Raw genomic sequence first — 16,163 nt, forward strand, 5'->3', positions numbered from 1 at the left:
GATTGTAGAATCCGAAGTAAACACCCACAGTTGTGTATGTTTGACAGCTACATATAACACACAAAGCAACATTGATCACGTAATAAAAACAGTTACTCACACTTGTGTGGCTGGTGCCTTCGATGGAAGGTATGCAAAGACTGTGTTTGTCCACCACTTGGCACTGCACAGCTTCTTGTTGTCTTCGGAGCATCTTTTTCATTTGGTTTATGTCTAAACCTTCATTCATCTCATTATTTACACTAACCATTATTTAGCCCTACTGGATACACGCTTTTGTGTGACTTATACACAGCTCTACATGTACTTGCATAACATGTACATTACTTACATGTACTTTATCATCATAACCCACCTTTTTCTGCTTTTCTTTGTGCTTTGAGATGATCCAGCACATGTTCCTTCTCTCCACTACAAGTCTGATGTTTCGCAGTAGCAGAAAGGCAACAGAAGCCTGTCAATATTCAAAGATGTGTCACATTCTGGTGGAAACCCAAGTCAGAAATGGCATGTGGCTTGTATAAGCCAGGCCAGTGGTCTTTTTCAAACAAACATGAAATGCAGAAAGGATATTTTTAAAATCTCATCACTGAGCATTAACAGACACACTTTGCAATGTATACTTTACAGGGGTCTGTAAAAGAAGTTAACAATTTGTAAAGAAATTATGCTGTAAAATGTAGCTTGTGCATTGTGAAAGGTATTGTTGCATAATTGAGGAAAGCCTTACGTCAAATCAAAACCAAATCTTTATTTATATACCACTGAACAGCATTAAATATGAAAATAGTGTGTCAATAATGCAAAAAGGCAGTTCATTATTGAATTCAATGTCATCATCCAGCTCACTTCAGTTTGGTTTAAATAGTATCTGTGCAATCAAGTAGAGGATATCACTGGAAATTAAGTGTCCCCAACTAAGCAAAGCCAGAGGCAACAGTGGCAAGGAACCACAACTCAGTGAAAGAATGGAGAAAAAACCTAGGGAGAAACCAGGCTCAGGATAACAAGCTCTTCAAAACATTTATAAGATCTTTTTGCGCACTATCAAATCTATCGCAGTTGAACAAATGTTGCATTGCTGTTGCAGCATTGTGTGATGTTCAAGGGTTCGGTTTACATATCATGCCTTTGATATCTTTGTAATTCTTGACCTACAAAGCAAAGGCTTCACATCACACCCGAGAGGATCACAAACATCAGAGAGCAGTCTTTGTTGTTGACTATCTTGTCTGACAAATTCCCTTCTGAGCAATAAATTACTGACAGAGATACATTGACTGTTTATTTATATTACTCATGAAACCTCATTAGCAATGATCCCTCTTTTATTATTTCTTTCTTTTTGTTCTGGTAGACATTCTTTATATTATATATATATATATATATATATATATATATAAAATCTGCTGTGTTACATAGATTTGGTAAGAGGTGTTGACTACAACTTTTTACAAATATATAGAGTTTGTGTTGTTCCTACAACACAATAGCTGTTCTTTTACTGTGAAGTAACAAACATATCTGATTACAGCATCTAACAGGTCATTGTTGCCACCTTATTCCTCATCTTAATTTACCATTAATAATTTAAAAACTGACACCTTTGTTGGCAACAGTGTTGTTTCAGACACTATTCCAGTGGTGACGATCTCCCTAGCCTTTGGACTTCTTCGAAGAAAAGCTGATTTAATCATTTTATTTGAACTGCTATAATATAAGAGCTGTCTGTAGCTGTCTGGATTCTGAACTAGCTTTTATTTTATTTTTTTCTTTGAAAAATATCTACAGACTTCTAATCTCGCTGGATATATGTATATTTAATAATGGCGAATGAGAATATGCTTCCAGCCCAAGAGGCTGCCAAAATCTACCACACCAATTATGTGAGAAATGCCCGGGCCATCGGTGTCTTGTGGGCTGTTTTCACCATATGCTTCGCCATCATTACCGTGGTGGTCTTCATTCAGCCCTACTGGATTGGTGATAGTGTTAACACCCCACAGGCTGGATACTTTGGGCTTTTTCACTATTGTATTGGCAACCCCATCACCTCCGAATTGGTCTGCAAAGGAAGCGTGTTTGATTTTGGTTCGATCCCCTCAGGGGCTTTCAGGACTGCTATGTTTTTTGTAGGCACCTCAATGCTCCTTATCGTAGGCACCATTGTGTGCTTGGGTCTTTTCTTCTTCTGCAACTCTGCAAGTGTGTACAAGATATGCGCATGGATGCAAACATCTTCAGGTGAGCAAAGTGTTTACTAGTTAGCCTTGTTAATAAGTAAAAAATTAAAGCTGTTTAAAAAGATGAAACTACAAAATTTGAAACATTTGTATGAATACATTTACTAAGGGTAGACACCTGAATAAGGTTAGACATTCATGTGTGTACTTATTTATTTGCTATTGATCATGAGGCTGTGAGGGACGGTCTTAAAGGGAAAGGTCTTTAGTGATAATAAACAGTATGAAAAATATTTGAATGCTAATCATTATCTGTGCATTCCATGACAGCATCCGTCTGTAGTAAACCTGCAGCTGTCTGTCAACATTTAAAAGCATCATCAACTGTGCATCTATCACTCACAAAGTTATAGTGAAAAATGCAATACTGCCTCTAATCTAAATAAATGGATATTGTAGGCATTTAAAGGGAAAAGTTATGGAAAAACGTAACCTTTGCACTTGATGTTGTAGCTGTGTTGATGGTGATGGGTTGTATGATTTATCCGGACGGCTGGGATGCCCCGGAGGTAAAGCGGATGTGTGGTGAGAGGACGGACAAGTACACGCTGGGGAACTGCACCATTCGCTGGGCTTATATTTTAGGCATTATCAGCATCCTGGACTCAGCGTTACTGGCACTGCTTGCTTTCACTCTGGGCAACCGGCAAGACAATCTGCTGCCAGATGACTTCGAGGTGGAGGGTAACGGTAAGAGAAGTATTGGAATGATTTTGAGAATAATTAAAATGTATTTACAACTCATAATTTAGAGCAGAACATTAAGTTACACTGGCTATGAATTGGACAGAATGTGCTGATGAATTTATTAATGTATCATTAGATTAATAATAAAATAATTATCCATAAATCATGTCAAGTATCTATCCTACTAAATAATTCATGACTATATTTAGTTTGCAGTAACTTGAATTTTTAAACGCACAATTTTAGTGTTGTTGTCTCCTTTTGTTTATAGATAAAGCCTGAATCCAAAAGATCTGAACTGCAGTGGACACGGAACTGGACATTTATAGTAAATAACTTTTTTTTTTTTTTTAAACTGAATCCCAGATTGACAAACCCAGTTTTACTGTACTAAATAGCTATTGAAACAATCAATTGTTTTGCACATACTTAGCAATATAACATCTTGCTTTAATCTTTACTTTTATCTTTCCAAAAGATCAGTGTGTATTACAATGAAAAGTACCCTGCCGTTTTTACCTCCAATTTATATCATTTCAAGGTTGTTGTTTTTTTGTTTTTTTTAATAAAAGCAAATCAAACAAACAGGTGCATCCATCTTCCAAATGCTTTATTAAAACACTTCTATCCAGCTAAATAATCTTAGCTTAGATGCAATAGTAGGATTTCTTTTAAAAACTGTACATGGCTGTAATATACAGATCAAGGCAAACTCTTTGGTACACATATATACAGACACACACGCATGCACATGCGCGCACACATAAATCATACATACAACACACACTCTGACAATAAATGTTTTTTTTTTGTTTCGCCCCCCCCCCCAAATTTCACAAATTACTTACTTTATGTGGAAGCATCATGTGTACACAAAATGTACTGACCATGAGTGAGAAGATTTCAGCTCTTTAAAATCGAATCTGGGGCAGACAAGATCAAAACCTACTGAATTAATAAACACAGCTGAGAGAGGTGTGGCGAATCTTGACGCAGAACAGAAACAACCTTAACTTATACTCTACAGTCATAAAGGTAAACCAAACAATTCTCTTTTATAAACCACCATTACTTTTCCACTCTGAAAACTACAAGTAACAAAATGATCTCTTGTGCATTGCACTGGAGCCTGAGTGGTCGGTACTCAGGAGGACTGGACTGTATCTCATATATTAGCGATAAAAAAAAAAAAAAACTGATCGCCCATCGCAATTTTATATGACCTCAGAAAATATCTCAGATACCTAAACAGGTGCCTTTTAAGTCTACATTTCATCCTTTACCAAAATAAGAGGGACGGCAGTGGGCTTAAGGCTGGAGTAACCCTCACAAAAAAACCTGAAGAAAGAAAACTGCCAAAACAAAAAAAGGCAGGTTTACTATTCCTCTGATCAGCCAAGCAAATGAAATCACTCAAATTAACAGAAGAAAAATGACTATGCCGATATGCTCTATAAACTGGAAAGTGATCTGTTGCAGTCTCTTGAGTTCAGGGCCTGAAGTATGTGCAGTGACAGCACGAGGACACTAAAGGGCAAGCCAAGGGTGTCGCAGACAGTCAGCAGCAGTGGCTCTTTTCTCTGGCAGCAGCTCCAGCATTGGAAGCAGGAAATCAGTGAAGATCTCGGCCTCCTCCCGAGACCACTCGTATTTATCCATCAGAACTTCCAGCAAACCCCACGGCTTCAGTTTAGTGATGTGCTTCAGGTCACCTACAGAAGACACACGCTTAGAGACCAGGCTTCTCATTCCATGCAGTATTTTGTTTCGCAGTATTTTGTCATTCCATGCAGTATGTTTTTTGCAATATTCTGGTAGGGTTGCTCCAATTTTTTGCAGATGATACAGAGTACCAATTTCTAATCATGGTGATCGGCCGATACAGATCAGGTACAGAAATACCACAGAAACTGAATCTATTTAACGCTAAAATAACAATGGTTAGAGTCTTCAATGTATTAATAAACAATGACATACAGCAGCAGGTTTATTTAGGTCGCTGTCTTTGAGACCTCATGCACGACTCTTACTGTTAAAACAAGTTGTTTCTCAATTGTTTACATTCACGTAATAGTCTACCGACTGACAGAGTTTTGTATAAATCGACTTTTTAACATGAATACTCATCAAGATGGTCATTTTGACAATTTTGTATGTATTTGGCCATTTACGCACAATAAGGCACAACACAACATCATTTTATAGTCACACACTCTAAGCTGCGGTTCTATGTAGGTGCGCTTTGGCTGTGAGCTCACAGGAAGGGGTCTCACACAGTATTGAATGGAGCATTGAATGTTTCAATTTGGAAGACTCAAAAGGTTGTGAATATTATACATTCCGTCATCTGTCTTGAGTGTATTTCACGCTGAAATATTTGTGGGATTTTTTGCCTTACAAGCACGGAAGCTGGGGGAATTAACAGAATCCCTCAATGAAATTCAAGCCCTTATTCCGCGCCGGCGATGACGTGGTCGCGGCGCCAAATCATTTATGTCCCCACCCATCATGTACGTCCTCACATGTAGACGTTATCAAATTTCGATCGTTTCATGAGATCGGCCAAGTTTAGGGAGTACGGATTAAGTCATAAAATGTGATTATTGGCAGATACAGTTCTCCCGACAGATCGATTGGAGCATCCCTACACTCTGGCATTAACATTTTCCCCCACAAAACCACATAAAATCAACATTAAACTTAATTTTTAAATAATAATGTGGTACAATACAGAGCAAAAGTATATTCAAAAGAAAAAATTGTTTTTATACAAAGACAATTTTTTGGGATAATGTACACTGGTAAATTGTGGACAGAAATGTCCAATAAATTCTAAATTCTGATTTCATGTTAACTGTAAAATAAAAAATAAAAATCCAAAACATCTATCCTTGAGGCTTTGCTTTGAAATGATTAGAGATACACTGCCATTCAAAGTTTGAGGTCAGTATTATTTTTTTTTTAAACAGTTATTTATTCAGCAAACTACAATGTAGAGAATGACTGAGTTTAATGGTAAAAAAACTAAATTCTACAGTACAAACCTGTTAAATATTTAACAGTAATTTCCTGTAAAATGTACGGGGAAAAAACGTAAACTTACGTTCCCAGAATTCTCTGCGTAGCATTTCAAATTTGAGTTTTTTCTTTGAAATAACCATGTTTCTTCTTATTTTTTTTCTGTCATGTTTATTAAGGGTTGTATTTTACATATAATGTTGTTAAATTAATGTTTATTGCATATTTCAGTTAATGACACTGTGCACCTTCTTTGTATCTAAATATTTAAAAGCTGCTTGTGATGGGCTTTGTTTCATCAGTGACTTTCTCATCACCACTTGCTTTTGGTGGTTACCAGTGTATTACAAAAGGTACAAAACAGATTTCAGTACTTCAATAAGTTGGTATATTAACATTATATCAGTAAAATTAGGGTATTAAACTGTAAATTTAAGGTAAAACTGTTAAACCTACAATGGTGTTACCATATTTTTTACATTATAATTCTGGCAACCACAGCTGGCAACCACTGCCTTTTTTTTTTTTTTTTACAGTGTAGCATTAAATTGATCAAAAGAGGCTTTTACATTGTTCGAAAAGATTTCCATTTCAAATAAGTGTTGTTCTTTTGAACCTTCATGGTTTCCACAAAAATTTTAAGCAGCACAACTATTTTCAACAGATAATAAAAGTTACTAAAGTTCCTTTGCCATCACAGGAATAAATAACATATTGAAACATAATACAAATAAAAAAATGCTGCCTTGGTGAACACAAGAGACTTCAAAACCATAAAAAAAAAAGTTATCAACCCCAAACATCTGAACAACATTTGACACACAATGAATATTTAACATTTAAGTTTACAATGCAATTTAATCATCTGAAGTGAAAGCATAATGATTAGGTATAAAAATTTATTAATAAGGGCCGTATTACCTTTCTTGGAGAAAAACTCCTTGGAATATTTTCCGGTCAATATGAGTTTGCGTGGGATGGCTCCCAGCAGTTCAATGACCAAAGCAATGTGGTCTACCATCACACACAGAGAGGATCAAGGGGGTGGGGGGAGGGAATTGGACAACTTGATCAGACAGTGTTAATACAGTCATTCCCCATCCTGAGAGAACAGAGATGAGAAGGAAGGCAAGGAGACACAGCCATATCCATCACAGACGTATTTTCACATAAGAGATCAAGATGAAAGATTTTAAGAAGAACTAGACTTGCGTAATGCTGAAGTGTTTTTGATGTTATCCTGCTTCTTATAGAGTTTCAAGCTAATTCAGAATCATGCCACAATTCTGTGGCTCTGAAACTACAATAGTTCATCTATTGTTATGACGGCCACCTCAAACTTGTAAGAAAAGCCTCTTTGTGAACAACTGGACATTTTCTGAAGAAGATTTTATCATAACGTGCTGTGAATGGAGCTGCTGGATCTCCTCTCTTCCCCTTCAAACCGCTCTCTCGGGGCAGGGCTCTTCCTGACTGACAGGCGTACCTTTACGGCTGAAATATTCCTGTGAAAATTTCCCACTCAGAGCATAGTGATGGGGGATATTCCCCAAAAGCTCGATAATCAGAGCAAGGTGGTCTGAGAGAGAGAGAGGGAAGATAGACAGTAAGAGAAAATGATCATGGAATGGGGAAAAGCAGAAAGAACCAGGACAGTATTTAAAAAAATAAAAAAGGACAAACTCACATGACAAAAGGCAAATGACAGAGGGCCAGAATTACAGATTACAAGTTTAAAAGCGAATCTTACATCAGTGTCTCCAGTCAGACTATTTATGTTTATTACAAGGCTCAATGGAATACAATAATGAAAATTATAGGCAAAGTTCTCTATGCCAATAGGAGAATTTAATAACTCCATTCTCTTTGACACGACTGAACTTGGAAGGTTTTAGGAAAATTACATCAGCTGATTCAAGTGCAATGTGGTCTACCACAAGAGTATGTTCTAAGCAGGAGTTCAATGAATCATTACTACTCTCTCCAGTTTGACTTCTGGTCTGACCAAATCCTGCTAAATACCTCACATATATACAAAGTGAAAGCATCACAATGCACAATTTACAACCAAATGCTTAACCTCTATAGCCTTTATGCTTTGAGCCCCATGAAATTATTAACATTTGAAATCAATAGAATGATCTGAAATTTCACTTGGTAAGAATGGAGTTTCTCTTTGCCTTTGTGTATTACACCAAAAGCAACATCCACTTAGTGGTTCAAAGCATGCTAATTCTGATCATGACTAACATAATCACCAAGGTCTTTTTAAACAGCATTTCCACTCCAGTGCAAAGATAATACAATCACAGATGACAGCATGCCTTAGAAGCTGTTAACTAAGATCGACAGATGGATACTAAATTAGGTTTTACGTTTACAAGTTCTTCCCACACTCATACATTTCTAAGGCATGCAAAATACGCATCTTTCTGTCTTAGTCTATTTAGTTACAGCATCAACTAACTATAGAACACCAGGAAAAATGAAGAAACATGGGTCAAAAGGGCAAATAGTGGAGATGAAGGAAGTGATTATGAAGAGGTTTAAAGAAGAGACAGGGTCTCCATGCATTTTAACAACAGGCTCTGATTGTTAGCAGGGAAATAACCACAGGATCACAGCTCTTGAAGCAGTGCAATATCAATTCATAATAAGACAGAAGAAAACAACACACAATAAATAATTAAGCAGGTGTTTAAATTCTATTGCATAGTGCCTGTAGTGAGACATTAATGTGATTGTCAGTCAATTGCAGTAAATTGTTTATAAATAAAATGATGGTTATGTCCCTCACTGTAGGCATGTACATGCATCTGTTATCCAGATTAATTATTACTGTACTTCTTTCCTCAGTAAATGCAATGGAGGGAATATTCATAATTTTTGTAATTCAGGCAGAAGGAAGAAATGTTGCATTACCTTCATCTCTCGAGTAATCTTCACCAGAGTGGGGCTCAAACAAATAATCACCAGTGGCCAATTCAAATGCCTGAAAAGAGAGAGCAATCCAATATCAGGTCTTAACTGTTACCTAATTGATTTACCTGTTCCCCCAAGCTGTGGATTTATGTAAAAGTAAAGCTGATTAACAAACTGATGAAGGACCATGTGTAGCTTCTCACCATGCAGGCTGTGCTCCATATGTCCGCGGGTGTGCTGTACCCTGATCCCAGCAGCACCTCCAGAGAGCGGTACTGTCGGGTCTGAATGTCTTCAGTAAAGTGCTTGTGCTGAAGAGCAGAGAATTCAAATAAATCATCATATTGAATACTTAATATAAAAAAAAAAAAACTGTCTATATTTTCTCTCTTAATAAATGTCCGTGCTCCATTTACCAGTCCACACTCAACCCAAAAAATGTACACTACTGTTCAGTAGTTTGGGGCCAATATGTTTTAATGTTTTCAAAATAAGTTTGAAAATTTTAAAAAAAATAAACATTTTTTTTTTCATACAATAACATTTAATGCCTTTAAATGCATTTAACATTTAATTTCATGCTCATAAAGGTTGAAAAATACAGTAAAAACAGTAATATTGTGAAATATTACTATTTTAAATGAGTATTTAATACAATGAAAGCATCACAATTTGTCAGAAATCAATCTAATTTACGGTTTGAACAAATAAATGACTATAATTTGGATTTCATTGGGTTATTAAGATTCTTACCACCCAGCAGGCATTGCCAAGGTCAGCAATCTTGACCTTGATCTTGTCTGCGTTAAGTGGGTCCAGTGGGTTGATCAATAAGCTTCCAGATGACAACTTATCTGAAAGAAGAGGAAAAAGCAAATCAAAAACAGTCACATGTGGTTACTATGAACTGTCATTGTAAAATTTAAAAGCTCACAATGTACTGACATAAAAATAACAGTATTGCCGATTAGGAACGACATGAGCGTGAGCAAATAATGACACTTCATTTTTTATGTGAACTACCCTTTTAATACACACTGTTACAAGCATGTAAGAATCATGCAATTTATATAAAAATAAATAAATAAAATAAAAAGATTAAAAGAATTAAAAAGCCATAGAAAATTTACCGTTCTTTATCTTATCCTTGTTCTGTTCCCTGGCTCTGGTTCTAGTCTTCTGCTGATCTTGCTCTCCAGGTGGCATCTCTCCTTCCTCTAGATGCTCTCGGCCTGAATTGCCATTGCTGTAGCCAGCCTGGTCCAGTTCAGGGGACTCTGCCCCATTACAGTACTCGTACATGCTTTGAACGGTGTCCTCTGGGCCTGTGTTTGCATTATGGTGGTCCTCCTGTAGCTGTTGGCCATGTGGCTGGTCTCCTTGATCATCCTCCTCAGGCTGTGTTTGACTGGAGTGCATACAGCCGTTACAGCTGAGCTCAAGTGAAGCATCTGAGGTTAGTCTCTCTCTGGTCTCCACTATTATGTGAGAGGTAAAGAAACAGAAATATAACGGAGATGTGTTAATGGCAGCTATTTTGTACTTAAATTGTAAATAAAAGCAAACTCTAAAAAACTCTAACTCTAGCACTATAAAAAAAAATAACTGATACAAATAGAAACTAACTTATTGTGTCCTCATTAGCAATGTCCTGCAGGGATGCCTGCCTTAGTGGGACACAGAAGGGGGATTTGGGGGATTCTGGGTCATCGTCCTCTTCCTCTTTGCCTTCAGGCCCAATCTCCATCTCCTCCAAGTCCATAATGCACTTCTCTAGTAGCTCAGCTTGACGCTTCTGCTTCTTCTTTAGCTTCTTTTTCTTGTTTTTTGACATTTTTGGTGCCTGAGGAAGAAAATTCCAGGTTATGACAAATAAAAATCACACTACCATGCAAATATTTAGTTTTTTTTTTTTGGTAAGATGAAACAAGACTCATTCTTAACAAGGCTGCATTTATTTGGATACAAAAAAAAATACGCTAATTTGCTGCTCAAGAAACATTTATTACTATACATACTGAAAACATTTGTGCTGCTTTATTTTTGTGAAAACCTTGATGGTTTTTTTCCGGATTCTTTCATAAACATTTAAAATGGAAATACTTTGCATCATTACAAAAGTCTTCACAATTACAGTGGCAAGATTTTAAGTTGTAAATAACCCAGAACATTCTTAACATTGGGAGCAGCAATTCAAGATTATTTTCAGGGAACTACAGAAAGAAAGAGAATAATTGAATAGTTTTCTTTGGGACATTAAAACAATAAAAATAAATTGAAATGAAACGTACCTGTTTAGGTGCTGGGGCAGTGCTCACTGGAAAATAAATGTCATCATAAGTCACTGTAACTCAATGATGGCTTGCAAAGTAAACCAATTTTAAGAACAATATCCTATAGAGAATGTGAAAAACTACTACTAAGGGAAAAGTTTACACAATTATTTGCAACTGGTTGAAGCAGTGTAAAAGTATGCTTCACTGTGTGTGTCTGTGAGCAGAGCTGTCGTACCTGCTGACCCAGATGGAGGGGGAGCGCCTGCTTTCTGCCACTCAGTGGCTTCTGCAGCCAACCGCCTGATATACAGCTCATCTACGTTCATGAGAATGTTCTCTGGCTTAATGTCTGTGTGGATGATTTGACACTTGGTGTGCAGGTAATCCAGACCTTGAATAACCTGAGATTTCAAAAATGCAGTGATTCAAACAACTATAGAAAATATATATTAGCATCTTTCTGAACATCCTGGGGCAACACAAAATAATATACAACAAGGCATATAAATCATAAAACCAAAAGGTACATAATATAACGCTGAATATTAAGAATACAGTACTTTTAAAACAATGCAACAAAATTATTACATTATTATTATTGGTTATTCACAGCTATCTGAAAAGAATGAATCTGATTGCTTACGATTCTAAAAGATAAAAATCCCAGCACATTTTTTTTTTTTTTTAAGAAGTCTCTTATGCTAACCAATTCTGTATTTATTTGATTAAAAATAAAGTTAAAACAGTTATGTTGTCTTTAGTGTCACATGATGCTCATTCTAATGTGAACAAATTCTTAGCAATAGTTTTTTCAGCATGTCACTTTTGATAAATTAAATGCATCCTTGCTAAATAAAAGTATTAAATTCTTAGAAATAAACATCTGGCAGTCCTGCACATTATCCCTTACAAACATGTCTGTTCTAGTGATTAAAAAAAATTAAAAACAAAAAATCAAAAAGATACTTCTGACTTTTCAATTAAACCAAACCCTTTAAGCAAGATCTGTAAACTGATCCACTGAATCCAGGACAGCAGTTAATTAATCCAACCATAATGATGTGAACACTGATCTGGTTGTGCAGTGATGTGCTGCATTACCTGTCGAATGATGCTCTTGACACAGGGCAGAGGTAAGCCTTGATAGTTGGACTTGATAATCCATTTAAGCAAGTGGTGCCCTAGAACTTCAAACACCATGCAGACATCTGAAAGGTCAAGTTAAGGTCCAACAGTTTTAAAATGGAATCTGCTGTTGGTAGGAACAAATGTACAACTTCTAACTGAAAAACATGATATCAGAACAGCTTCACTCAGCAAAATCGCTACAAAGCAACAACTCTTTCAAAGTCAGCATTCACACGTGCCCTTGTAAAAGAATTTGTGGTATCTTAAAATAGCACAAGACACCTGCTTGAAGACTTCTTGACCCATTGTCTCTCACACACACAGCTATACACAACATTCTTCACATTCAAGGATACGAGTCCCATTGGCCCCTGAGACCTTGAAGTCATCCAGTAACTGCACAACCATCTCTCTGTTTGGATCATCAGGGTCTGTATTTCTGACCTTAAAACAAAAAACACACCAGACAAATAAATAAATAAAACTAAGCATCCTGGTTCAGTGATATACCAAAATATGCTTGCCTGAAGAAAAGAAGAAAAAACATATTCTCGTTTCTTTGCATACTTACAGATCTGAGTAGCTTTATTTCATCCACAGCTGTTTCAGTGTAATGCTCTGCACTCTTAACTACCTTCATTGCAACAAACCGCTTCCCTCTGCAAATCAGAAGAAAAAAATAAAAAAAAACAGAGAAAAACTGGATCATGCATATGTGATTTTGGCACATTATAATGCATCTCATGTTATTAAAAATGACACAGCTCTTACTGGATGTCCCAGGCCAGCCACACAGTAGAGAAATGCCCCCATCCCAGCTTCCGGATCACATGGTATTTGCCATTTAAGAGGTCCCCTATTTTCACATGGTGATATCCGCCTGAACAAAGCAGAACCGCAATCCTTCAGCTTGTAATCAGAAAGCTCATCGATTGTCTTTAAGGGTAGGTTTCATGGTTATTTGGTTAGGGCCCGATTTTGAGCAATCAATTTAAAATACATTAGAAATTAGAACTTGATCAGACTATTGACATTTAAAAAAAATAAGTAAATAATAAAACAAAGTGAACAATTATAGCATCACAACCATTTTATATATAAAAAAAAAAAAAAAAAACACATCTGGAACATGCAGAGGATGATGACATTCCTGTATTTACAGTACCAAATATTCATTTCTTTTGTAGTGTACAGTAATTATGCACTTTTAGGAAGAATTTTAGTTTCACCAACAGATACTTGCAAGAAAAAAAACAAAAAAAAAAACAACAACAACTGTGAAACAAGGAAGCGCCTCTAGTCATGTCATTTCAGCAATTTTAAGTCTCGTCTATAGATCAAGCTGTAACTTCTGCTGTCAAGCTGTAACTTCTGCTGTTAAAAAGAAAGTATAGAGCTTTGTCTTCAACCTTTGCAGTAGTCATTAGGATCTTCTTGCTCTTCATCATCAGAGCCCAGGATTTCCTCATCAGGCTCCTGTATCTGGGTCTCTGTAGGAGGCTGCTGCTGTTGTGATGCCCCGCGTGGAGGATGTGCTGGCCTGAGAGATGATAGCACATTTCATTTAGGTCAATGGACAAGCATTACAGCACAGTCTATATAGGGAGGCCCTCTTACAGTTTAAGCTCTCATAAAGCAGACATCTTACATTAAAAGACCCTATGATGCTAATTTTTACAAGGTAAAAACATTCTGACAGTGTTTTCAGCATGCGTTTTCATTTCATTTCTGTGATGTTTTAATCAAAGGACCTACATAAAGACTATATTTTACTACATAAAAACACATTTAGAGATGAATAATGCAGCTATATATATATATATATATATATATATATATATATATATATATATATATATATATATATATATATATATATATATATATATATATATAAAAAATGTTTTGTAGAATTGCTTTATAGGTGAAACAGAAGTTGGAATTATAAGTAAAATTGCTGAATCCTGATCGAAACAACTTGCTGCTATGCTGCTTTAAAACAATCTGTATTCTTAAAAAAAAAACAAGCGTCCAAAAAAAAAGTTTCTTTACAATGTAAAAAAAAATGGTTCTTAAGATTATTAAAATGTTCCTCACATGAAGATTGGAAAAAAAAAAAAAAAAAAAAAAAAAAGGTTTTATGCCAAAATCCCCATGTCGAACCATTATTATTAAGTGAAAGTGACATGACCTACAGCCAAGTATGGTGACCCATACTCGGAATTCGTAAATAAATAAAATTGACCTGTAAAAACTCTTCTGAATGAAACTTCATCTGAATCAGTCAACTGAATCTAAATCCAAGAAACACAATGTGCACATAGCCGCCAGCGTTTCGTTTTCTACCACATAAACTCTTTCAATAAATACAATGTTGACACACTATTGAGTAAAAAGTCTTACCAGGGTTTAACCCATGCAAGAAAAACACTCGTTATATCATTTTAAAAAAACTGAAGTGAAAGTAAGTGCAACTCGATACTGTTCAGTCCAAAAACGATGACTTCATTCAGCCAAAATATTATCAAATGAACATGGTTCAACAGTTAAGATTGAATAATCTCATTCATGACTCATTCTGTACACAAAAACAGTGGCGTCTAAAGTGACACTTCATTTAACAGCCCACTCTGCAACTTCCAGGACATACATAAATACTTTTAAGTCTACAGACACCATTGTACACCAAATTATGGTTCCCAATATCTTCATGGCCAATAATCACATCCCAGCTAAATGTTTAACAGTGCACGATGCAGTTTATATATAGGCAGTCCTTCTTAGGTGTAGTGTCATTCTTATTTTAAAAATCCAAATGATCAGCCAGATAAATATTAGCAGGAAAAAACAAGATAATAAAGGACAAACTCACTTCTTGGTCGACTTCTTGGCTTTGGCCCGTTTCTTCCTTGCCTGAAGTGCCAGAACTGGTGTAACAAATGAGATCCAGCATATGACAATGAAACTATTAATAAAAATCACTTAAACTCAGTTGCTCAAAGACAGTCAAACATAGCCCGACCATAATACAGGGGAGACACAGACCGGTTATAGTGATCTTATATAATTCACATAAACAATACACAGCTGGGTGTTTACATTGTGACAAGGAACTGAACGCTTTACACGAGTGCAGACGTGGCTCTTTAATAACATTAATCTTTTTATTTATTCTTACAGCGCCAGAAACATGGACGCAAAACGAGGCTTGGAGGAAATAAATGACTGAAGTTTCCACGACAGCAAGGAGGAAAACAGAAGCTTTTAACTCTCATCCATGATACGTGCACGCGCCTAACGTTACTCATACGATTAACGTCTATTTAAATCAAAAGGGGGATGTGACATCGCTTAAAGTAAAGCCTATACAAACCAAATAAAACGTGCCCTTGGGGGCGTGATGAAAATAAATGTATCTCACTTCAGCTGCAGACCGAGTGGCTAACGTTAAATGCTAACGCTAAAGACACCAGCTCATGCGTCCCAATATAAGGAAAAATGCGCCTTTTTGCTTTAATATTACACTACTCGTTTGAGTCCGAATGCAAGTTAGTCACTTTGCCTCATATATAATAGCTATAGCATCAAATAAGGAAAATATTATTCAGAGAAAGTCAAGAAAGAGATTACCTTTTCTCTCCATGTTGGCCCCTTAGTTAGCGGCTTGGGTGGCACTGCGCATGCGCGCCCCTCGGACACGCGCATCTTGACTCTTGAACGCTCATGGTGAGAACTGTCTTTTTTTTTTAATTCGTCACAGTAATTTTTTTATGTATGTGATTGCGCAATTATACATCGAATTAAAAAATGTTACCAAACGATTATTTTGGTAAACACACAAAAGCAAAGCACAGGTAAATCCACGGGACGAAAAGTATCAGGTAAATTA

General features: G+C 36.2%; 2 protein-coding genes across 5 annotated transcripts; one reads left to right on the forward strand and one right to left on the reverse strand.

Moving 5' to 3' along the window:
• Nucleotides 1–1,826: 1,826 nt before the first annotated feature.
• Nucleotides 1,827–3,212, forward strand: lhfpl5b (LHFPL tetraspan subfamily member 5b). The gene is made up of 3 exons (XM_052603500.1): nt 1,827–2,244; nt 2,697–2,933; nt 3,202–3,212. Exons 1-3 carry the CDS (start codon nt 1,827–1,829, stop codon nt 3,210–3,212), a joined length of 666 nt encoding a protein of 221 aa, XP_052459460.1.
• Nucleotides 3,213–3,523: 311 nt separating this feature from the next.
• LOC128018667 (SRSF protein kinase 1) lies at nt 3,524–15,983 on the reverse strand. 4 transcript variants are annotated; one of them, XM_052604334.1, is made up of 16 exons: nt 15,905–15,983; nt 15,147–15,201; nt 13,684–13,814; nt 13,046–13,154; nt 12,846–12,933; nt 12,631–12,718; nt 12,248–12,354; nt 11,382–11,547; nt 11,162–11,187; nt 10,497–10,713; nt 10,001–10,348; nt 9,624–9,724; nt 9,074–9,181; nt 8,871–8,940; nt 6,870–6,962; nt 3,524–4,642 (listed from the first exon to the last, which is right to left on the reverse strand). In XM_052604334.1, the coding sequence occupies exons 1-16, from the start codon at nt 15,915–15,917 to the stop codon at nt 4,458–4,460; spliced, it is 1,905 nt and encodes a 634-aa protein (XP_052460294.1). In that variant the 5' UTR covers nt 15,918–15,983; the 3' UTR covers nt 3,524–4,457. The 4 variants fall into 4 exon arrangements, with proteins under 4 accessions (XP_052460294.1, XP_052460293.1, XP_052460295.1 ...); XM_052604333.1 differs by lacking the exon at nt 15,905–15,983 and adding an exon at nt 15,453–15,590; XM_052604335.1 differs by lacking the exons at nt 3,524–4,642; nt 6,870–6,962; nt 15,905–15,983 and adding exons at nt 6,997–7,527; nt 15,453–15,674.
• Between the last annotated feature and the right edge of the window lie 180 nt (nt 15,984–16,163).

Source organism: Carassius gibelio, chromosome A8, assembly GCF_023724105.1.
Source record: "Carassius gibelio isolate Cgi1373 ecotype wild population from Czech Republic chromosome A8, carGib1.2-hapl.c, whole genome shotgun sequence".
In the NCBI taxonomy this organism is placed as follows: Eukaryota; Metazoa; Chordata; class Actinopteri; order Cypriniformes; family Cyprinidae; genus Carassius; species Carassius gibelio.